Source organism: Prinia subflava, chromosome 10 (genome assembly GCF_021018805.1).
Source record: "Prinia subflava isolate CZ2003 ecotype Zambia chromosome 10, Cam_Psub_1.2, whole genome shotgun sequence".
Lineage (NCBI taxonomy): Eukaryota > Metazoa > Chordata > Aves > Passeriformes > Cisticolidae > Prinia > Prinia subflava.
Window position 1 is genome coordinate 24451203 of NC_086256.1, and position 24817 is coordinate 24476019.

Consider the following 24817-nt stretch of genomic DNA (forward strand, 5'->3'; position numbering starts at 1 on the left):
TGTGAGCATTTTTATGAAACAGTACTCACTTTTACAGCTATCTGTATTCAAATCTATAACCATTTAACTATCAGGTTCAGAGAGGAATAATTCCTTTAGGGGAAAAGAAAAAGAAGTTGATACTTTCTTATTTAATGAGTTCCTGTTCTGCCAGACATTCCCCAAAAGATCTTTCCCAGTAATTTTCTGCCACAAAGTCTGTCCTGTTGTATGAATCAGAGCACAGATTCCACATAAAATGAGATTCCAGTCTAGTTCAGACAAATCCATGCTCTAGCTTTGGGATAAAAACCTTTAAAATTATTTTAGAGAAACTTGTGAGGACCCACTGAGAAATATCATGACAGCTAGAAAGTGATGTTCTTATGGCCGAGGCTCCAGAGAAGTCCATTACATCCACAGATGTAACCAGCCAGAAAATCTGCTTCTCCTCTTCCTCCTGCTCTTCAAGATGTTCCATAATGTCTGCAGCTATACTGAGTTTAAAGGCTTTTCTGGAATAAAGAGGTTTCTGCTACTGATATTGGTAGTACTATAAAAATAACACAAACCTGCAGATTCTATCTGTCTTCCAACTACCGTTACAGGCTTGCTTGAGGTTTCTGTGAGAACAAATATAATATCTAAGTCCTATTTTCCTCTCCACTTCTTACTTTTAAATTTTTTTTCACCTTTTTCAGAATTGGAAATACAATAAATCTATATTTACATCAGCTGGATGATGTATGTGAGCATTTTGAGCCTTGGTGCAGCAGAAATCATTGCAGTTCTACTGCTACTCATAAACCACAGAAAAGTTAGGGTGTTAATATTCCTTTGTCTTAAAAGCCAGACGTGCTCTTTCAAATTAACTTTTTTTTTCCGCAATCAGATAAAATTCCAGTGAAAGTTAGCCAACTGTGCTTGGAAGAGAGTGACAAACTGTAGAAGGCCAGACAAGGAGGCACCTTTGAGCAGTGATCAGTTGTCCCAGAATCATAATCCAAGGAGTTTACCACATGAAGGCTTCTACCTCCTCTACACCATTCTCTTCCTTGCCTCTCCCAGACTCCAACTTTAAAAGTTTGTCAGTCCCTCCTGCAAAACCAAAGGTTTTCTGCGATTCTTGATAATTTTTCGTAGTAACTTTAGTGAGACCTCCAGCATTCTCATTTAACTTGCAATTACATTCCTTCTATGATTCCTTTTATGTGAAATAAGGGTTCACTACTCAGTGAATATTTAACAGGCTAACACTACTCCAAAAACCTTTTCCCTTTCCTCTTGCTCAGCTCAGTTTGTCTGTATCACTTCTGCTGGGATTCCCCAGCAGCTCTTCCTGAATCCTCACAGGGACTCTCAGAGCACCCAAGGTAACTTAATGTTCATCTGAAAATTACAGGATATTTTAAGGATCCTGAAGGGGTTACAAAGGGGATCAATAATAGAACTGAAAAAGCAGTAAGGCTTCTGTCAGACCAGGCCCAAATCATGCCAATAACTGTTGTCTGGGATTTCACTGACTTATGTTTTCCATGTGATCCCAGTGGATATGATCACATCCCCAAACCACTATCATAAATGTGACTGACTGAAGAACTTGTGGAATAGCCAAGGCCTGAAAAGGCACTGCCAGGTCACAGGCATCAGTGTAAGGAATCTGTTCATCCAGAAATAAAAAATGACAGCAATTGTGCTGTAATTGGGATCATCACAGTACATAAGTGAAGCAGGGTTTGTAAGAAAAGGCGCTTTTTTACCTCTTTTTTTTTTTTTTTTTTTTAATGCAATCTACTAGGGAAGTTCAAAATACAGATAATATTTTGGATACACATGCCAAGGTTTGATGAAGGGTTTATGTTGCCTGAAAGCTTTGCCAAGTTAAATGACTGGCCAGTTGATATCTAAGTGAAGGAATAAAAATCAGACAAAAAATAAGGTTGTCTCTTTTTGATTGGAGTGACTAACCACAATACTAGGTCCCCTGTGCTGCTTTAAGACAAATTAAAATGCTGATGAAGCCATGTATCCTTATTTACTCATCAGGAATGTAATGTTTCCCTAAAGGCAGCTGAAATCAAAAGAAGGAAATGGAACATTTTGTACTTTCCCTATGTTATATCTGTGTTTGGGATGCAGCTCCCCCCTCCTCTCCAGGCCCTTCTCCCTGGCACTCCAGCCTGGGCACAGCAGCAGGAGCACACTCTGCCCAGCACATGTGCCCTGAGTGCTTTTCTTGACACTTACAAGAATCCATAACAATAATTTAAAGCAGGATTTCAAAATCCATGCCTAAAAACAAAGGGAAGACCAGCAAAAGCTGGTCAGGATCAGCCCCCACCTGAGTTTTGTCTGACCACCCATCTCTGTTCCACAGTGACACTGCAACTTAAAGGTGTCTTAAGTGCTCTTCACAGCCTGTTGATCCACTTACAAAATTCTTTTCACTCAAACTTTGCAACACCCTGTGACCTCTAGCAACCCAAAACTCCATTTCAGAAGAGAAATGAAACAATACAATCCTACCAAAAGGAACATCCATAACACAATGCAGCAGCCAGTCACAACTACCCATGTTTCAAGTGTGTATGTACCTAATTGTATGACTCAGTTGAGCCCTGGCATGTTAATAGAAAAATTAAAATCATTTTGATTTTCTGTTTCTTTTTGTTGAGTCATATATACACACACATACATACGTATATTCACCTCAGGTAGCCAGCCAGTATCAATTGGGACTCCCAGCTTCACCAGCTGAGAATTGATGGAAAAGACAACAAATCTCCTCCATATCATGGATCTCAAAGTAAAGATACACTCATTAATTCAGTCTCTAAATGTTTTGCTTGATCAAATTATAAATTAATTAAGTTATAAGGATTTCAGTACTTTTCTAGGAAACCTCTCATCGTGTTGATCCTATTTGGTTACCCTAAAAAGTACTTCTTCCCCAGGCTTCAAATAATCATAGACAGGCACCATTCTACCCAAGCCAGGGTTTCTTTGTCAAGCTTATAGTCCACTAAAGACAGCCCTGAAACTCATTATAATAAGACATATAATATACATTTCTTTTTGTATGACCTTGAATAAACTCCATAAAAACTCAGCCTTCCCTTTTCCACAAATCAGAGTAATAGTTACTCCATTTAATTGAAGTGAATAGTTATTCCATCTGCACACAATGCAGAACAACTGAATGAAAATCTCTATTGTGATAATACAGAAATCAGAAATTCTAGCATAAAAATACTAAAGCTGTACAATCAATGAACCAAGTGAGGGAAACATTCAAACACATGTTTAAACCCACTCCTGTTCTGCATTATTTTCCTTTAGAGACTCATTCTCATTTGAAGTCCTTTACTCAACTGGGATCAATGTGTACTATACCATATTTATTATTTTGGGTTAACAGAACTACTCTGGGACTCAAGTAATATCATAAAGGAGAAGTATTAAAGTTCCCTGGCCTTTAGGATAATTTCTGAATAAAATATCCCTTCCAAGCCCCAAGAGTCAGGACTATGAAAGTTCCTGTTAAAAACTCCTTTAGCACTGAGAGTTACAAATGACCATTTCCACTATCCTGAACCTGGAACCAATGAGCACAAAGACCATTAAAACAATTAAGGGCTCTTTCATTCATTTTTGATGTCTTACATATCATATGTTCAATAACTTTGAGATTTGACTCAATTCTTTGATTTCTAGCCAATGCCTTGGCAGCGTTTCCATTCAGTTCAGGGGAAAGTACAAAATACTCAGTGCAAGTGGTGAATTACTTACGTCTGTATGAATTAGCTCTCACAACTTTTTGGAGAAGATACACCATCAGTAGCAGATAAAACTGCTTAATTTCAGGCTACTGTCACCTAAGCTCCATTTGACAGGAAAGAAAATACACTCAGCATTTGCCTGTGATGATTTTTTATTGCTCTGCAATACTCTCTAATGCCTTCCAGCTGCATTGAGGACAATTTGTTCATTTCTCTCACTAATCAAAACGTGTTTTGACTAGTAAGTCCCTATTTAGTTTTTCTGTAATCGTTTTTCTTAATGGGAGTATTTTCCAGATGTTGTGTTAGTCTAGTCATCCGGGCCCTCTTCCAAGCCCTGTGGAAAGTTTGCTGTCATGAGCTGTCACTGGTGGTGTGTTTAACAAGCTGCCTAATTACCTGACCCCAGCAGAGTTCCAAAGCAATATATAAGGACTCTGGAACAGCCCTGAGTGCAGACACACTCTCTGCTAGGTAAGTGCTGCACCTGTCTCTAGCCAGAGCTCTTCTTCAATAGGAAAGCAAGGAATTGGGACAGAAAACCCAAAGTTTTCCTTTTGAAAGAAGATTTACTTTTAGCCTATGTATCCATTTGACATATTTCAGTGTCAGGTTATGATTTATAAAATTATGTTGCTGAATAGCTAAGGTTCTGTCAGTATTTGGTTTTATTATAGATTTTCATCTATCAGTATTAGAACTTTAAACATTGTTGTGCTGAAGTGTACCCTTGTTAGAACATGACTGTGACTGCAGCCTTCATGTAATAGAATTCTGCAAAAATTTATTTCCATTACTTCTTAATAATTATTTTCTATAGTCTTACTCAAGAATTAATGGCTAACTGACTAATTATCAAGAGGGAATTTATGGAGTAATTATAAATTAGCAATTTTTCCTTGAACAGTTTTATTATTTATTTTATGTTTTTATCAAACTATTCTTATATATAAAAGATATGCACTGCATTTTTTGAACTATGAATTAAGTGAATTGCAGATAGTGATGTAAGATTATTTCTTTTCAGGAATGATGTCGTACCTGAAAGTTATGATCATATGGAACATACTTTGCTTATCCCTGGTGGTCCTTTCACTGTCCTTGATTCCAGAAGTGTCTTCTCAAGGTACTGTAACACACAAAGCTGAAGGGAGGCTGTCTAGGAGTGTGTGTCTGACACACATCAAGAACATTTCAAATGCATCTACATGAAAATACTAAGTTCTAGAACTTTATTCAGACAGGAAATATGATTCAGTTTTTCATCACTGATTATTTGCATAAATAAATTTTAGTACAGCATGGTCCTCTTTTTTGAGGAATAACATAAAAATATAAATGTAATGCAAAATGTGTACGAACCTATTACTTTTTCTGTAGACAGTCTACAGAGCCTCTTGCCCCCATACTGAGGTATTTAGCCCTAGTGATTTGCAGTTTGAATTAGGAAGAATCTAACATGAGAATATCCACAAAGGTTGGCTAGAAATATTTCAATAAGCTCAGGGCAAGAAAGGTCTCTACCTTGCTAAGTGCTTTCCCATTAAATGCACCATTATTACATCACTGAGGCAAATTTGCAGAATTATTTGTCTAAAGATACTCCAAACTCTGTAATTGTTCTCCTAACAAAAGTAAAACTGTTATGGTGAAGCAGAACATGCCATCTTGTGCTGCTGCAGTTCTCTGGAAGCTGCCAGATTTTCAGGGGGATAACACTGGGTATTACTTGCTGGTAGAAAATGATTTATTACTACTTGATAGCAGAAGGTACATTGTCATGTGTCCAAGCAACTCCTCAGGTCACACCCCATGCCAGATGTGACCTTACACTGACCCCTTGATAACTGATGCCTTCCCACCAGTTTCAGTAAAAATCAAGAGTTCTGCCAGCATCAACCAGGACCATTCAGGCATTTTCCTTCTCAGTAACTGTAACTTACAAGTCATAAACTTAAAAGAAATGAACGAAGAGGTGTAAATATTGGACCACTATATATTATCTGTATAACTACTGGACTGATTTTCTTTTCCAAAAAGGAAGAAGGGCTCAACATATTGGGCATATATCCATAAAGGAAGATGTCCATCCTGTCTTTTCAACTGCTGTATTAATAGCCCAGCAACTCAAGTCCATTAATGTCTCCAGTTATCCCTTGGTACCACTTTTCTGTTTGTAGCAAAGTGGTAACAAGTACTGGCTGAAAATCACAGTATATGTAATAGATATAATATTTGTTATCCCATGCTCTTCCTTCAGATACACACATGGACTGTATGCTGTTAGAAATTGTCTTTGGTGTTGTGTTGTGTTACATGTTATTTCCTTGTTGGTCCTCAGTGTTTCAGCTGATTATCTGTTTGAGCTTGCTGATTGTTCAGCTTCTTTGTTTGTATTTAGGGACGCTTCAGTTGTGGTCCTGCATGTTTCATTTCCAGAAGAAGCTCTTAGCTGGTTGTGTTAGCAGAGATTTCACAGAGGAAGGGGAGGCTTGCAGGGTGAATATCTGATTTGGCAGCAGAAGGTGGCAAGGCACTGCTGAGCTGGAATGCTCACAGGTTACACCAAGACACCCCCTGATGTCTTGTTTTACCACCTGTTATCTGCACCATTTCTTATTATCCAGCATTTCCCAGCACTCTGGCAGTAAAGCCATTGTGGGATGAGCTTTTCTGTTAGCCTGCTAATAAGTAATCTTCTAATTAACAAATTGTACTTCATATGAATTGCAGGGCTAGATCCCAATTATTCTTAACCTTAGAGCTGATACCAAATTCTTCCTTGGCATCAAGGGAAAAAATACAGTGTAGGGAGTAGGCAGATTTTGAAACTTCCAGTAAAAATGGCTTCAGGGACTTGTATTTATTATGACAGCACTCTCCAGCTTGCAAGCTAACCTGATTAGATGGGTTATTAGGAACAGCATTACCAAAAGTGAAAATCAGGCACCTAGGTGGTCTGTCAGGTACGGGTGTGCAGATGCACACCTGTTACCATACAGAGGGTAAATCAAGTTGGAGAATAAGTCAGCAAAGCTAATATTCTGTCAAAGGGGCTAGCTTGGATGCCTGTGGTCATACTACAGAACCAGTCCTCAAGGATTCCTTCGTTTTCAGGAGAAATGGGTTAAGTTAGCTCAGTGAAAGACCCCTCTAACCTGAACACGTGCTGCTGCTGGTCCTCAGGCTGGCTCAGAGCAAACCTCTGCTCCCCACACCTTCAGGAGGGGTCACACCAGGCCCTCAGCTTCTGCAGTACTGAGTGAAGAAACCACATTCTGTAAAAAAAAAAGAGAGAGAAAATTTACTCCTTTTCCATTTATCATTTCCTTAAGGACCGTTGTGGTTTGGCAATGCTTACACCAGTGTTGTGTAATTTTAGATGTATCAAGCTGTGCAGGGAGATGTGGGGCAGGGTATTCTAGAGAGCATGACTGCCAGTGTGATTTTAAGTGTCACGACTACATGGAGTGCTGCCCTGACTTCAGGAAAGTCTGCACAGTGGGTAAGTGCCCAAACACAGCCAGTTCCTCTCCTCAAAATTCCCCTCCCAGCTCCCTACCACACCAGTGTCTTCTCTCTGAATGCTTAAATGTCTGTTGGTTTGCTGTGTCCTTGTTCCCTCTCATACATGTATTGTTGTCCCCCTCAAATAATCAGGATAACCTCTTGCAATCCAAGGAAAATTGTGTATCCACAGATTGCCAAGCAAAGAATTTTGCGTTTTACAAAAGTAGAACTAGATGGACAAAAACAGTTTACTGTTTGTTTCCCACTCCTTAGAGCATTTGTACTGTATGTGTCTGTCTCTTATACAAAGAAAAAAAAAGCGGTAAAAGCCAATTCAGGGTTTTGCAGAGAGAAATTCTGACATATTCCCCCTCAAATTTAAGAAATGTGAATGCTGTGGGGTCTCATCCAAAGCCAGGGTGTCCTTCCATGGACAGAAATTGACTCTGAATCAGAACTATGCCCAGAATCTGCTGGAAAGGGTGGTTGGATGAGTTACAATTTATGCTTTATTTATAGGCAAAACTGTACAAGGTAAATAAACACAGGTTTTTAAACTGCTTTACTGAGCATTAAAAGCATTTTCTTAAGAATCAGAAATGTCAGTGATTTGGATAACAGTAGTTTGTTACACTGCACTGTGGTTCCAGTAGGATTTACAGGGGTAAAAAATACTTCTTAGAACCAGCAACACCACTAAGTGTTGTTCAAAATGCAGACCTAGCATTCCCTAAAATTCCAGTTCTGCTGCCCTGACACACACTGGGGACACTATGGCCTTCAGTCTTCCCCATCCTCATTTTGCTTTGTGGGGGGACATCAGCATTTCTCACAGCTGAAGATGCAGAGTGAGGCATTTAAATTATGTAGGCCATTTATTCATTGTGGGTCAGATTCTGAGGATATTCTGGCTTCTACACAACATTTAACCAAAAGTTGAAAGCTAGAGGAAGTCTTCCCTGTTCTACTCTAAGCCAGTGAGTCCAGGCAAGCAGAGTAGGTGCCATCCTGAAAGGATGCAGGCAGTCTGGCTAAGGACTGCTGTCCAGTTGTTGTGGAATCAACACTGACTAAATGACAGAAGTGCCAGACATTATTTATGAATAAATATTTCTGTAATATTATAAAAATAATTCTCACCTGTGCACGTGGGATGGATCCGCTGGCATTAACACTGATTCCACAACTACACTAATCCAAAGATGTTCAGAATCTGCCTATACAGTAATCCTAATTTTTCTAGATAGTGATTTAACTGTAAAACATGATTTTACACCTTCTGTGCCACAGAGACAATGACTTCAATAGAGGTGTATGTAGAGAAAGTGCTTTTTCTGAAGTCTGTAATAGCTGTGCACACTCTTTCTAACACAATGTGGTCATTATTTGATATCAAATAGCAGTTTAGTCAGTGAAGTTTCAGAAGTTAACCAAAAATGAAATATTAAAGTCATGTAGCTATTAATCATGTCAAAACATGGTATATAGTCCTTTAGTACTAATAATTTAAGAACTGTGTTAAACTGGTCTCTTGAGGTAACTTGGTTAACTTGTTCACACAATTAGGTTGCGGTGTTTGCCTGGACACACCAGCTTCACTCAGCTGTGATCCAGTTAGGCCAATTATTTTTCACTGCTTTGGTAGACACATCATTCCTGTTGCAAAGGGATACCCTGGTGAACACCTTCCTGCAAACGCAGCCCATAATTTAAATATCCCTATTGAGATCACCGCTCTGTGGCTGGGGAAGCGGAGGCCTCCTACGGTGGGACCTGGCTAAAGTGAACGCAGGTCATGTTTTATTGCACGGTCAATGCAGTGGGTTCGATTCACTGTCATGGCACAGTGCCCTTCTGGAGGCACTGCCTGATCCAAACCCCACAATTACCAACAAACCCTGGGTCAGACCAGGATAAGCGCCTGATTTCATGGAGCTGCTCCTGGCACCAGCTCGAGCAAAAGACTTCACTCTAGAGAGGTCCCAGCGTTCCACATGAGCTGGCCCAAAGTCTGACTGTGGTGCTCTGCCCCTGCAGCCGCCTCCTGCGAGGGACGCTGCTTCGAATCCTTCGAGAGGGGAAGGGAGTGCGACTGCGATGCCGAATGCGAGCGATACGGCAAATGCTGCCCGGACTACGCCAAGCACTGTAAAGAGGGTAAGACATTTCTCCATCACTGTGTTTCAAAGACATATCTAAAGAGAGGTGCTTTGCTTTACTGTAAACAAAACTGTGTGGGCTTCAATAATAACTGGATGCAAGGAAACAGAGCAAAAATAACAAAACCTAATTTCACAAACAAATTGGCCAATTTCTCGAGCATGAACACTTTATGGAAACATACAGGTAGATATCCTGGAAGCCATCACAAAGATGTGAATTCTGAGGGTAAAGTTGTATTTTACAGTAGGCTCTTATGGCACCAGCCATGCTCTATCAGAGCCCTTACTCAGAATACCACATGCAAGGACAAGGCCCACAGACCAGTAATTTAATTCAGTGAGAGAAGGAATCAGGACAGTTTTGTTTGGAAAAGACCTTTTGAAATCATTGTATCCAACCATTCTCCCAGCACTGCCACGGCCACCACTAGAACATATCCCTAAGTGCCACATTCACACAGTTTTTATATCTCTCCAAGGACGGAGACTCCACCCCTGCTCTGGGCAACCTGGTAAACTAAACCTCCCCTGGCCTAGAGGTCATTTCCTCTTGTTCCTGGGAGCAGAGCTGACCCCTCTGCCTGCCCTCTCCTGTCAGGGAGTTGTGCAGAGCCAGAAGGTCCCCCCTGAGCCTCCATTTTTCCAGGCTGAGCCCCTTTCCCAGCTCCCTCAGCTGCTCCTGGTGCTCCAGACCCTTCCCCAGCTCTGTTCCCTTTCCCTGGACCTGCTCCAGCCCCTCAAGGTCTGTCTGGCCATGAGGGCCCAGAACTGGACACTGAACACTCAAGGTCTCTCAGCACAGGGGACAGCCACTGCCCTGGGCCTGTGGCCACACCAGGGCTGGCACAGCCCAGGGGCCAGTGGCCCTGTTCCACCTGGGCACACGGCTCACATTCAGCCATTGTCACCAGCATCATAGGGCCTTTTCCACTAGCAGATGAATAAATGAATTGCAGTAAAAAGCTGAGTTCATGTTATAAAAACAAGATGGGAGGTTCAATTTTATGGAAGGTTCAACTTAAAATCCCCACCCATTCAAAAGTGGGGAATGGCTACTCCATGTGTTGGGATAGCACTGCCTGGACCTCCAGACCGCTTGCTTGGGATCACCACAGTCACTGGCAGGATATTAGAGATGCACATCCTAGATTCTCCCCATCTCAAATCCAACATGGGAAGAGCAACCCAACACAGAAACCCATCCTGTGGGGCAGGAGGGAGGAACTGGTTGTTAAGTGTTTACACTGCAGCAAGAAAAAATTTAAGAAAACACACATTTTACCTTTAGGCTGCATATTCAGTCCAGGGCAGAATCAAATTGACCTGCAGTCACTTATTTTGTTCTGTCCTTTTCTGCAGAGCCTGGTGGGGTTTCAGCTGAGCACAAAGGCACAGATCTGGAGGTGCAGTCCCACCCTCATGTAGCTTTAAGGACATCAGCAAATGAACTCTAAAAGACAACAACAGAATATGTTTAATTTCATCATGTGCTTAAACTTTTCGGTACTACAGACCTAAATTAATTTCTGTCAACACACTTGACTAATGTGGCTTGGCACCAGGTTGCTGCACCCACAGAGCAGCCCACCTTCAAGGCAGCCAATTCCCAAAGCCTGCAGTGTAACACACAACATAAGTCACAATTACCATTTGGTTCTTTTCATCAAGCGGTCCCCAAGTGCTGGGATAGTGGCTTGGCTTTTCCACACAATTGCACAGTAATTTAGACTGAAATACAGTTTGTATTCAGCATTTTTAATTGAATGTCTAGTGAAGTGTCTTGGAAGCATATTGAGGTGAATTTGCTGCTTTTGAGGCTGCTTAATATTTCCCTTTTTCTGCTGAATTTATCATACCCAAAACACTCAGAAAACACTGTTAAACCATTTCATTTCTTCAGTTAAAATATAATGAAGAACTAACCAACTGTTCCTAATCTTAAAGAGTTTCTTCTGTATTGTACTAAACTTTGCTATAAATTTTTTGTCAAAAAATCCAGCAGAAATCCCCCAAACCAGTGCACTCAGTATTTTACTGTTTATACTATGTGTGAATAACTGAGAAATCTGTTAAACCTCTTGGAATAAATTCGCTGTTTCAGCATCCTCTGAACTTTTTTTTTACAGTAAATCCAAGTGTACAATGTATATCCAGAGCTCACTGTTATCTCCCCTGTCCTCCAGAAGCTCTTTATTCCCTGAATACATGTACACACATAACCAAAATGTTCCCCTTCCCAACAATTGGCTTTCAAAGGAGTCATTCAGCTCCAACAACAATTTCTCTCTCTTCCTCAATAAAGGTTTCAGGATACAGTGCAATACCAAACCTTCCTTGGTTTGAGCACTAGCTCGCTGTGAAAGTAAATCTTTTGATACCATAGCCATCCCCTGGGGACAAAAATCCCATTCCTTTTGTAAAAAGCTGATTACACACACCTCTGGCAGTTACCAGCTCCTTTGATTGGATCAAAATAATTCGGCCAGTTCCCTGAGCTCCATCACATTTCCTTCACAACTAACAAGTTCCATCTACAAGACCGTGCTAGTAGCTGATTTCCAACTGTACAATTTGACCACCAATTAATTACAAAATATTATCTGGCTCTTACTGGATGCAACTGAAATTCCATTCACTCTTCAGAGCTGGAGAATCTGAACACAACCTCCTATTTCTCCTAAAACTCAGCCTACTACAAGTTAGCTTAATACCCGTGTTGTTTCCTTGGTCCATGCCTGCTTTGTAGCTCCTGTTTCCTTCAAGGAAACCATTTATTTTAAAATGCCTGTACAAAACAATCACTTGTGTAGAATTATCACATCCGAAGAACTGCAAGGGGATTATCAAAGTAAATTCTTGGCTAATGTGACTGCTCTCCTATTTTCACTAGAGTTAGTTATCTGAAGTGCTAGTCAAGTAGTGAAAAGTCTACTGTAGTGAAAAAGCAGTACAAATTTTAAGAACATACAGCTGCACTCAGAATTCATCTCTTTTCCCATCTCAAAATTGCCATTAGCTAATAATGCCTCACCTCAAACTTCTGGGAAAAAAATTATTCCCATCTGTGATGAAACACCTCATGATCGAAAGGGTATTTTTGCTCTTTTTCACACAAATAATTGTGTAAAGAATCCTATAGCTAAAAAGAAACTTAGTTTTAAATAGACAATGGTCACTGAAATTTTGTAATCACTCTTACACAGTTGACAGCAAGCACCTATAAAGATAAAATAATCTGTTAATGGGAGCACTTCTCTCTTTCACCACACACAGAGAAGCCAACACCGGAGACTCCAGAAAAATCTAAAAGGTCCTCCACAGATGAGGAAGAGTCACCAGAAGAAGCTGTGGAAGGTAGGCAAGTATGGATGCACCAGGATGGGTGTTACCTGAAGGAACACTAAAGACCATTTCCTGCTCTGGAAATAGAAAGCTGACCCTAGACATTACCAGACAGTTACCAAGCTTGGAAGCACTCGGTGTGTAAACGGATTACCTCACCGAGCCCTCAGGACTTTGGAGAGTTCTCTCAGCACAGATGGTACAGTGGTGATGTCTCCTGTGTCCCTGCTGGATTTTCACACTCATCCAAAAACAGGGTACAGACCATTGTCAGTCTTGGACAGCATCTATGGCTGGCTGGCAGCGCAGGAAAATGTCCTAGCAGGTTCCTCTAGCTTTAATCAAGCCAGGCCTTACTCTGCTTCAGAGAACACATGATTTATTTATTCTGACTGGAAAATATGCTGCTTTCCTGTGTTCTTTGGTACTGTGTTCCAGCATTTGAAGTGATAACTCAGGAGACCAGTTTGAACTTGAAACACAATTGAAATGACACTAAAAGTCAGTCAGTAGTTTAATCCTGCCCCCTCTTTTTCTTTTTTAGATTTGGAGTACTTATTTTCTGCTGTTCTAATTTCCTATTACAAAAACAAAAACAAAAAAACCAACCAAACAAAAAAACCCCACCAAAACAAAAAAACAAAACCAAACCAAAACAAACAAAAACCACAAAAAAAACCCCACAAACAAACAAACACCCACAAAAACAACCCCAAAACCAAAAAAACCAAACACCAACAAAATCACAACCCAAAATCAATATAGTGGGTTAAATGAAAGAAAATTAAGGAAATTCAATTAACCATTAACAGGATCCCAGCTGGCTTATGGTATTTCAGACACACGGGATGGGAGTGAAACCAGTTCTGCAATACTTTGCTCATACTAAACACGCAACATTTGTGAAAGCAGAACTAAACTGCAAAATCTCAGAGAGAACACTTAGAGAGAGATTGAAATGCAGAAGTATTTACTGTTCTTTTTGCTGAATATCAACAGTTTGACTCAAATCAATGTAACTATAAATACAAGTAAAATAGCCTTAAATTCATACCACAATGAGGAAAACAATCCAAGGAATAAAGGTACAGCAGGAGATGCAGTCAGGGCTGTGTGTTCAGGAATTATTTTCTTCCTGCTTCCCTACCTCTCTCCTCCAACTTCATGTTGTTGGTGCAGGCTAAGTTATAAGGTAGGGCAGTGGAATAAAGACAGATAGACTGAGAAGGGAACTATTTTGTTAGAAGGACTATTTTATAAAGTGGCTTCCCTTCCATGAAAGTGGCAGGAAACCCCAGGCAGCCTCATCCACAAGTGCCAAACGAAACCCTGAACCTGAGGCAGTGCCAGGTTGGCCAAAAGGGAACACCTAAAACTGAGCTGAGCTGCTGCAAAGTCCCATGCAGACAAAAGGAACTCCCAATTCACCTGGCCCAGGTTAGTTTGGCCGTTCAAAAAAGGTCTTGCTATTCCAAAGGAAGCACCTATAGCTAAGGGGTATAATACATTTATAGGCAATGCTAACCTGCATGGCAATTCCAAAGGCTGAACCGAATTTGTATTTGTTTTGTAGATCCTGAAATCCAAGTGACCACTCCTGCTCCAACTACAGAACCTGCAGAGACAACCATTGGGGACACAGAGGCACCAACCACCACCGAAGACACTCCCACAACCCCAAAGGTAGAGGAGACAACCCCTGAGGCCACAGAGGAACCAGTCACCGAAGCGGAGCCTCCCACTCCGGATCCAGCAGAAGATGTGACACCTGATGCCACAGAGGAACCGCCGACTGAAGTGGACCCTACTGACATCCTGGCAACACAGGACCCAACCCCCGATGCCACCGAGGAACCAGCAACCGACACCGAGCCACCCACCGCCCCCGAGGAGACAACCCCAGAGGAGGTGACAACACCCACACCAGAGGAGACAACCCCAGAGGAGCCTACAACCCCCCCACCAGAGGAGACAACCCCAGAGGAGCCAACAACACCCACACCAGAGGAGACAACCCCAGAAGAGCCCACAACCCCTCCACCAGAGGAGACAACCCCAGAGGAGCCAACAACAACCACACCAGAGGAGACAACCCCAGAAGAGCCCACAACCCCTCCACCAGAGGAGACAACCCCAGAGGAGCCAACAACAACCACACCAGAGGAGACAACCCCAGAGGAACCAACAACACCCACACCAGAGGAGACAACCCCAGAGGAGGTGACAACACCCACACCGGAGGAGACAACCCCAGAGGAGCCAACAACAACCCCACCTGAGGAGACAACCCCAGAGGAGCCAACAACAACCACACCAGAGGAGACAACCCCAGAGGAGCCAACAACAACCACACCAGAGGAGACAACCCCAGAGGAGCCAACAACACCCACACCAGAGGAGACAACCCCAGAGGAGCCAACAACCCCCACACCAGAGGAGACAACCCCAGAGGAGCCCACAACCCCCACCCCAGAGGAGACAACCCCAGAGGAGCCAACAACACCCCCACCAGAGGAGACAACCCCAGAGGAGCCCACAACCCCTCCACAAGAGGAGACAACCCCAGAGGAGCCAACAACCCCTCCACCAGAGGAGACAACCCCAGAAGAACCAACAACACCCACACCAGAGGAGACAACCCCAGAGGAGGTGACAACACCCACACCAGAGGAGACAACCCCAGAGGAGCCAACAACACCCCCACCTGAGGAGACAACCCCAGAGGAGCCAACAACACCCCCACCAGAGGAGACAACCCCAGAGGAACCAACAACACCCACACCAGAGGAGACAACCCCAGAGGAACCAACAACACCCACACCAGAGGAGACAACCCCAGAGGAACCAACAACACCCACACCAGAGGAGACAACCCCAGAGGAGCCAACAACCCCCACACCAGAGGAGACAACCCCAGAGGAGCCAACAACCCCCACACCAGAGGAGACAACCCCAGAGGAGCCAACAACACCCACACCAGAGGAGACAACCCCAGAAGAACCAACAACCCCCACACCAGAGGAGACAACCGCAGAGGAGCCCACAACCCCCACCCCAGAAGAGACAACCCCAGAAGAAACAACAACCCCGACACCAGAGGAGACAACCCCAGAAGAAACAACAACCCCGACACCAGAGGAGACAACCCCAGAAGAAACAACAACACCCACACCAGAGGAGACAACTCCAGAGGAGCCCACAACCCCTCCTCCAGAGGAAACAACCCCAGAAGAGCCCACAACACCCACACCAGAGGAGACAACCCCAGAGGAGCCAACAACACCCACACCAGAGGAGACAACCCCAGAGGAGCCAACAACACCCACACCAGAGGAGACAACCCCAGAAGAGCCCACAACCCCTCCACCAGAGGAGACAACCCCAGAGGAGCCAACAACAACCACACCAGAGGAGACAACCCCAGAAGAGCCCACAACCCCTCCACCAGAGGAGACAACCCCAGAGGAGCCAACAACACCCACACCAGAGGAGACAACCCCAGAGGAACCAACAACACCCACACCAGAGGAGACAACCCCAGAGGAGGTGACAACACCCACACCGGAGGAGACAACCCCAGAGGAGCCCACAACCCCCACACCAGAGGAGACAACCCCAGAGGAGCCCACAACACCCACACCAGAGGAGACAACCCCAGAGGAGCCCACAACACCCACACCAGAGGAGACAACCCCAGAGGAGCCCACAACACCCACACCAGAGGAGACAACCCCAGAGGAGCCCACAACCCCCACACCAGAGGAGACAACCCCAGAGGAGCCAACAACAACCACACCAGAGGAGACAACTCCAGAAGAACCAACAACCCCCACACCGGAGGAGACAACCCCAGAGGATGTGACAACACCTAAGCCAGAGGAGACAACCCCAGAAGAACCAACAACACCCACACCAGAGGAGACAACCCCAGAGGAGCCTACAACCCCCACACCAGAGGAGACAACCCCAGAGGAGCCCACAACACCCACACCAGAGGAGACAACCCCAGAGGTGACAACCCCAGAAGAACCAACAACCCCGACACCAGAGGAGACAACCCCAGAAGAAACAACAACCCCGACACCAGAGGAGACAACCCCAGAGGAGCCAACAACACCCACACCAGAGGAGACAACCCCAGAGGAGCCAACAACACCCCCACCAGAGGAGACAACCCCAGAGGAGCCAACAACACCCACACCAGAGGAGACAACCCCAGAGGAGCCCACAACACCCACACCAGAGGAGACAACCCCAGAGGAGCCAACAACCCCTCCACCAGAGGAGACAACCCCAGAGGAGCCCACAACACCCACACCAGAGGAGACAACCCCAGAGGAGCCAACAACCCCGACACCAGAGGAGACAACCCCAGAGGAGCCCACAACACCCACCCCAGAGGAGACAACACCAGAGGAGCCCACAACACCCACACCAGAGGAGACAACTCCAGAAGAAACAACAACCCCCACACCAGAGGAGACAACCCCAGAGGAGCCAACAACACCCACACCAGAGGAGACAACCCCAGAGGATGTGACAACACCTAATCCAAAGGAGACAACCCCAGAGGAGCCCACAACCCCCACACCAGAGGAGACAACTCCAGAGGAGCCCTCAACACCCACACCAGAGGAGACAACCCCAGAGGAACCAACAACCCCTCCACCAGAGGAGACAACCCCAGGGGAGCCAACAAGCCCTTCACCAGAGGAGACAACACCAGAGGAGGTGACAACACCAAAACCAGAGGATACAACTCCAGAGGAGTCGACAACCCCCATACCAGAAGAACCGACAACCTCTCCACCAGAGGCGACAACTCAAGAGCAGCCTACAACGCCCACAGCAGAGGAACCCACAACACCAGAGGAACCCACAACACCTAAACCAGAGGAGACAACCCCAGAGGAGCCCACCACCCCTAAACCAGAGGAGACAACCCCAGAGGAGCTGACAACTCCCAAACCAGAGGAGACAACTCCTGACGATCCAACAACCTTGGCAGACTCTCCCACCACCACTATCCCTGAAGAGACAACGCCAGAGAAGACAACAACCCCCAAAACAGAGGAGACAACCCCAGAGGAGCTGACCATCTTGGCAGACTCTCCCACCACTCCCAAACCTGAAGAAACAACCCCTGAGGAGCCAACAACCTCCAAACCAGAGGAGACAACCCCAGAGAAGCCAACAACCATCCCCACAGCTGAGGCAGGCACGATGCTTTCAGATACCACAATGGAGAACAAGGAGACAACAACACCTAAGAAAGACAGAACTACTCTACTTAAAGACATTTTCACAGCTGCAACTGGGAAAGACACAGTTACTGTAGCTATGGTGACAACAGCTAAACCAGGCGATTCTCCTAAAGGCATGGATGACATTTCAAACACAGCTCCTATGGCTGAGCAACCTGTCACTACAGTATCAGAAACAACTTCTACAGACACCAAGACCGCAACAATAGCAGCCACAGCTCCCTTGTCCAATCCCACTGTGCTGGTAACAACCATCAAAGAAGATTCAACTCCTCAACCCAGTGAGGCTTTAACACCAAGTGAAAAAGAGACAACTATAGAGACTGAGCAGGCTGGGCCAGCAGCAGACAAAGAGAGCCCAGGTGCTACTTGTGTTATTGTGGAGATGACAACAGCTGGTAAAAAAGAGGTAACAACCATCAAAGAAATGGACACCACACCTGAGAAGGAAATGGAAGATGTCACTGAAAAGGCTCCTGGTATTGCCAAAGAGGTAACGACAGTTACCAAGGAAACCACAACAAGAGATAAAAAGGACACAATAGAAGAAATGTATCTTGTGTCTAATGGGACATCCAAGCCAACAATACATTTCCAGGAGGTCACTGAGGCCGGAGAAGAGCCTCACCCAACTGAACCTGAAACTCTGCCAGGGGAAGAAGAGCTCGATATAAACAAGCCTTTAATACAAGTTGGGGATCTGCCAATGTTCCCTGGAGAAACACAAGGTAAGTGCATTCCAGCAGGTACGAAAGCATCAGTAACCCAAGGGAGCATGGCAGTGTCCCGTGGGCAGCCACAGCCATGGCTCCACAGCTGCCACTGTCCTGAATACTGGAACCTCAGTTCTCAGCTGTGGACTAATTAAATCCTCCAGGTAGTTTAGAACACGATCCAAATTAATTGTTTTCAGTAATTGGTCCTACTGAAAATTGTTTGCTATAAGCTTCTCCTCCTCCTGTTTGCTATTGTGGAAGATGCAAACAGACAAAAAGTCAGGGGAAAAAGATGACAAATTTCTAAATCCCACAAAAAAATTGCTAAACATCAGGCTGCATATCCACCCTCCCTCATACCTCATAATCTGGTGTTTTGTAGCCACCTACTAAAAACGTCATATAAAAGAGACAAGAAGTCTCTTGCCTCTGTGCTTTTTGCCACAGCCTTTTTCATGTCCTCCCATTATTTTATTCAGACATAGCCTGCAGGTTGCTGAGCAATTTTTCAATCATATACTGAAAGATATTTTGAGGGTAAAAATTAGGGGTTTAGATGCAAAATACTCGAATTTCAGTCTAAAAGAGATTCATCCATCCTTCCTTTATATTTAACTGCATACATATAAGAAATAAAGAGAGGGAAGAGAAGCCACTAAAGCACCTTAAAGGAACAATAAAATCCTAGAGCATGCAGCAAATCCATGAGGGATGTAGCATACGAGGTGTTTGTAGGTGTTTTCCTGAATTACAGGTAGTTAGGTGGCAAGTACCTGGTCACTCGGCACTGCTAGGGCCACAGCTCCAGAGCCGAACTTCCCGAGAACACGTCCCCGACGAGAGCTAACCCCTGGCCCACCGGCGGGGCCGAGCGGCAAGGCTAATGCCGTTCTTGTGGAACCTTAAACAAACCCACCTGGCTGTGTTTTGCAGAGAGGAAGAACGACGAGAAGGACCTGTGCAGCGGCAAGCCAGCGGACGGCATGGTGGCCCTGCCCAATGGCACCCTGGCCGTCTTCCGAGGTGAGACTGCTCCAGACATCCTCCACCTGCCCCGGCATGGCCCCGTTCCTCCTCCACCTGCCCCGGCATGGCCCCGTTCCTCCCTCACCTGCCCCGGCATGGCCCCGTTCCTCCCTCACCTGCCCCGGCATGGCCCCGTTCCTCCCTCACCTGCCCCGGCATGGCCCCGTTCCTCCTCCACCTGCCCCGGCAGGGCCCCGTTCCTCCCTCACCTGCCCCGGCATGGCCCCGTTCCTCCCTCACCTGCCCCGGCATGGCCCCGTTCCTCCCTCACCTGCCCCGGCATGGCCCCGTTCCTCCCTCACCTGCCCCGGCATGGCCCCGTTCCTCCCTCACCTGCCCCGGCAGGGCCCCGTTCCTCCTCCACCTGCCCCGGCATGGCCCCGTTCCTCCCTCACCTGCCCCGGCTCTGGCTCCGGCCCGCCGCCTTCTCCCGCACAGCGCCGGAGCTCCTCCCTCACCTGCCCCAGCCTCCTTCCCCCTCACCTTTCCCGGGCCCAATCCTTCACCATCACCTCCTACTTCACCTGTCCCGTCGCTTTTCCTCCTCCTCTTCCTCCTTCACTCTCCCCGGTGCCTCTCACCCCTCACGAAACTCTCCCGAGCCCAGAGCCCGCCCCCTCCGATCCCTCATGGGGCTGGCGCAGCCGCGTCCCCGGGGCAGGACGGCTCTGTCCCCTCGCTGTCCCTGAGGCAGGACGGCTCTGTCCCCTCGCTCTCCCCGGGGCAGGACGGCTCTGTCCCCTCGCTGTCCCTGAGGCAGGACGGCTCTGTCCCCTCGCTGTCCCTGAGGCAGGACGGCTCTGTCCCCTCGCTGTCCCCGGGGCAGGACGGCTCTGTCCCCGAGGCAGGACGGCTCTGTTCCCCCGCTGTCCCCGGGGCAGGACGTGCCGTCCCCGCGCCCCTCACGCCTGTCCCCCCTCAGGTCACTATTACTGGCTGCTGAACGGCCGGAGCCCGCCGACCACCAACCCCCGCCGGATCACCGACGGCTGGGGCATCCCCTCGCCCATCGACTCTGTCTTCTCCAGGTGCAACTGCGATGGGAAAACCTTCTTCATCAAGGTGGGAGCGGGCCCGGCCGGAGGGGGCGAGGCTGATGAGGAGCAGCTGGGAAAGGGGCTCAGCCTCAGGGGGGCCCTTCTGGCTCTGCACAGTTCCCTGACAGGAGGGGACAGGCGGGGGAATAGGGCTCTGCTCCCAGGAACAGGAGGAGAGAAAAGAGACTCAGTTGCACCAGGTGAGGTTTAGATTAGTTATTGGGGAAAAAAATTGCTTAAACTTATTCCTAGTACGTTTCCCAACCTGAAATAAAATGCTAATGAAATGGCTGTGCCTCATTACAATAAATCACCTAGTGCTGGAATTCAAGCTGCTTGTTATATCTATGAAAATTTAAGAGACTTAGAAAGGAAACCCCTTTGTTCAGTAACCCCCCTTAAAAATTAGCTTCTGAGATACTCTAGCCCTGCTCAAAGGTTAAAAGGCTGCAGGAGGTACTTAATGAAGTTGTAGTTGTTTTATCCCATTTGTAATGGATGTAGGAGTGATTTCAGTCAGATTTACAATGTAGCTGTCCAAGTGCTACTGCTTATTTATGGATTATTCTTCATGTTTGTTTCACAGTTCAATAACCAGGAATTAACTTCCTCTAAAGCTCTCTATTTTTTCCCTTAAATGCTCAGGGTCCCCTGTACTGGCGCTTCACTAATGGTGTTATGGATCCAGGCTATCCCAAACCTCTTGCAACTGGATTTGCAGGGTTAACTGGGAGAATAGTAGCAACCCTCCCTGTGGCAAGATACAACAACAGACCAGAATCTGTTTATTTTATCAAAAGAGGTATGTCTTATATTCCTGAAGTTCAGGGAATACCAAAAGGTGCATGAATTTCCTTAGTCAAGAATAAAACACTGTTTCTCTGGACCCTAATTTCTTTCAAACACAGAAACACAAATGATGCCAGTGTTCCAGGTGCTCAAAAATACCCTGAAGCTTTAAAAAATTTGTATTACTATTTCTATTGGAGATCTTTCAGTGCATTTTAAGCCAGGTCTGTAAAGGTGAGAATCCAGGAATCCAGCATTGCAGTGGCTAAACATTGACATAAATGTTATTTGGTGGTAAAGCTATTTTAGTCTCAAATTAGAGAAGGGAAGGCTTTTATCTTGCTAGTTCATAACTATGTGTGGAAATCTCCATCTCCATTTCTATCTCCCATTTTAAAGTTTCCTTATCTTACATGAATGCTGTACTGCCACCATAAGAATGTTGTTATTGATTTCCTGTGTGTGATATGAATGTGATAATGACATTTTCATACCTGCTCAAACTGGTGGTTGGGTTTTTTGAGGGGGGAGGGTGGGTTTGATTTATTTTTTTAACTAACAGAACAAATGTATGTTTTAGATGGGAACATGCAGCAGTACGTGTACAGACAAGAACCAGCCAGGAAGTGTCAAAGAAGAGCCCGGGTCACCATCAGATACCCAGCCTTTGTCCCCAGAGTCGTCATCCGGCGGCGCTTCCAGCGCGCTCTGCAAATGCCGACCGTCATCCGCACCGTCAGGATCAACCCCCACCCCTCTGGTAACGTGGGCACGAGGGTTCTCTTACAGATTGCTTTCACCTCTGTAGCTCCTGACACAACGTTGTGTTTGGAAGGTTTTAATGGCTGTAGGGTGGCACAGCCCTGTGAGAGCTGCAGCAGTGCCACAGCTCCTCACGGAGGGTCCTTTTTGCTTGCAGGAGTTCTGCGCAAGGAAATCCAAATGACAACGTACTGGAGAGGGCTCCCCAAAGTTATCCACTCAACCCTCTCTGTGCCCAACCAGAACAAGCCCGATGGCTATGATTACTACGCCTTCTCTTACAGTAAGTAAAGCTAGAGAGTATCACCATGGATCTGAAAAGACATGGGGTGGGGAAGAAGGAAGCTCCTGTTACCACTTGTGGTATTACTTTCAGCACTACTAGAAAGTCCCCAGAGTTAAAATGTTGCCCATAATCAAGAGATGTTTCTATTAAAAATCAGTAGTTACAGGACAATGTACAGCAATGAAATAGAGGTTCAAAGCAGCCAACTGGGGAATGCATGCCAGGGAGTTTAGCCTTGTAAAGTGACAAACTTTGCACTTAAATGTAGGATTATATTAATAAAAGACTGAAGTGTGTGGATCACTACACAGCAAGTTTTTCAATAGCTGCTATGGAACTGTTTCTGACAAAACACAAAAAGGAGGGAGATGAACCACTTGACTTAGCTCAAAAATTATTTATGATGCTGGATTAGGTAGACTCAGTCTCCCAGCCAGGATCCCATAGAAGCATTCCTCAGAATTTTCTGCATTAAAAAAAAAAAAAGGAACCAAAAAAGCTCTAACAAGAAACCATACCCAAGTACATGCTCTTAAAGTCCCTGTCAGTAAGAGGAACCAAAAAAGCTCTAACAAGAAGCCATACCCAAATACAGGCTCCTAAAGCCTCTGTCAGTAAAATCGAATTCCTCACCTTGGAGGAATCAGCCTCACAGGCCCATTCACACTCAGGGCCCGTGGACTTCCCACTTCTGTAGTGAGTGCAGGATTGTTGTGGATGTAGTTTGATTTCTAAATTTTTAAGACTATTTCTGTGTTCTAGCAACACAAGAACATTCTTTCCTGCTCTTGGGACAGATTTAATTATTAGCAGTCCTATAAAACTTACTGCAACCAAGGACACCTGAAAAATAAAGCTGAGGACAGAAATTTATTGTTGGAGCCTCTCAGCTCCCTGTATGCACATGGAATGGAAAATCTGTTATTCAGGTCTGAGTGACATTAAAATGCAGGCTTGAATTTGTGAATTCTTCCCATGTATTAAATGTAGTTTCTGGAATTTAATCCTGACCTCTCTTCCTTTCAGATCGGTACTACAATTTGGATATTGGCAAAAGAATAGCACGACCTGTTACTGCTCTCACAGGAAAGACTGTATCCAAAGACTGGTACAACTGCCCCAGCAAGTGATGTGCAGCAGAGGAGTTTAAAAGAAGATGCCATTTGAATCTCAGCGTTTTTTCTAATTTTATTAATAAAAGACATTGAAATGTGTGCACACAACTCTAAGTATGAAATGCTGCTTCAGGCTCTGGATTCATTACACTAAGCAACCACAGGCAAACTGGCACTTTGTATACACAGCTGCAAGTACTTTACATTTCATTTAACTAATGTTTCCTCTGTTCAGGCCTCCTCTGCCTCCCATGGCATGAGTTACACCTGTGCAGGGAAAGAAAACAAGTGCATTAGTAGAAATCCTTCTTAATAACCATTGCACAGGTGATACTTCATCCTTCCCTATGGAATTGTCAAGGCAGTGGTGTGTTCAGGAGTGTCAGGGCAGTTCCTTTCTCATACAGTTCAAGTTCCCCTCTCTCCCCACCTAAGCTTGGTGACACATGTTCATGTCACCTGTGTCATGCAAAAGGCTGGAGGTGACTTGTGATCCTGAGCCAAACCAATGGGCAGAGGATTCTTACCACTGATGATCTGAAATCAGTTATTAGTAAAAAATTATTATAGCTTTTTGTTATTAAAAAAATGGTGACAGAAGAAAATCTATCCTGGTCCCACCTCCTTATTTTTTTCCCCATAAAATACCAGCTAATCTATATTTCAATGCTAATATTGACTCTTCTATAATGTTAAAATAATGCCAAACAGAATAATATCCATCTAAGGCTTTTTCTGAATACAGAAGTTGCAAAAATAATTTCTTGTCATCGTTTAAATTGCACTGAAAAACCTGTATACTTCCAATAAAGCTTCTTTTCAATCAGTACACAGTGATATAACTGAAACCCTTAATGTACCAAATGGAAATTCCTCTAATGCTAAAACCAGAAGTTTCTGAACTGCTGTCCTAACAGGACTTTTGAGACCTTCCTTTAAAAATTTGAAGTATAAGATGTAATACCCGTTACTTTCTTTCTACTAATAAGAGCCAGGTGCCACTGCAGAAGGGAGTTTGCCTGTCTGAACCCTGCTCAGCCTAACACACCA

General features: G+C 45.0%; 2 protein-coding genes and 1 long non-coding RNA gene across 5 annotated transcripts in view; 1 reads left to right on the forward strand and 2 right to left on the reverse strand.

Moving 5' to 3' along the window:
- Positions 1-7399, reverse strand: part of LOC134555800 (uncharacterized) — a 23084-nt gene extending 15685 nt beyond the window's left edge. The window contains exon 1 of the long non-coding RNA XR_010081494.1: positions 6917-7399. This is a non-coding gene — a long non-coding RNA (uncharacterized LOC134555800). The remainder of the gene's footprint in view (positions 1-6916) is intronic.
- On the forward strand, positions 4788-23866 carry PRG4 (proteoglycan 4). The gene is made up of 13 exons (XM_063407774.1): positions 4788-4884; positions 7141-7263; positions 9306-9425; positions 12704-12784; positions 14346-14992; positions 15224-17204; positions 17679-18764; positions 19686-19775; positions 20701-20840; positions 21461-21617; positions 22185-22364; positions 22524-22649; positions 23679-23866. The coding sequence occupies exons 1-13, from the start codon at positions 4788-4790 to the stop codon at positions 23780-23782; spliced, it is 4932 nt and encodes a 1643-aa protein (XP_063263844.1). The 3' UTR covers positions 23783-23866.
- Positions 23815-24817, reverse strand: part of TPR (translocated promoter region, nuclear basket protein) — a 33206-nt gene continuing 32203 nt past the window's right edge. For all 3 annotated transcript variants that reach the window (XM_063407770.1, XM_063407769.1, XM_063407768.1), the window contains exon 51: positions 23815-24034. In XM_063407770.1, the coding sequence (XP_063263840.1) occupies positions 23979-24034 (56 nt within the window). In that variant the 3' untranslated portion in view covers positions 23815-23978. The remainder of the gene's footprint in view (positions 24035-24817) is intronic.

Bases quoted from the DNA above. Each gene is read 5' to 3' on its own strand.
- PRG4 (XM_063407774.1), top strand. From the start codon at position 4,788: ATGATGTCGTACCTGAAAGTTATGATCATATGGAACATACTTTGCTTA. The intron at 17,205-17,678 runs CACCAGAGGAGA...AGGAGACAACCC, and splicing joins AGAGGAGCCCACAACACCCA to CAGAGGAGCCCACCACCCCT. The intron at 20,841-21,460 runs GTGGGAGCGGGC...TTAAATGCTCAG, and splicing joins GGAAAACCTTCTTCATCAAG to GGTCCCCTGTACTGGCGCTT.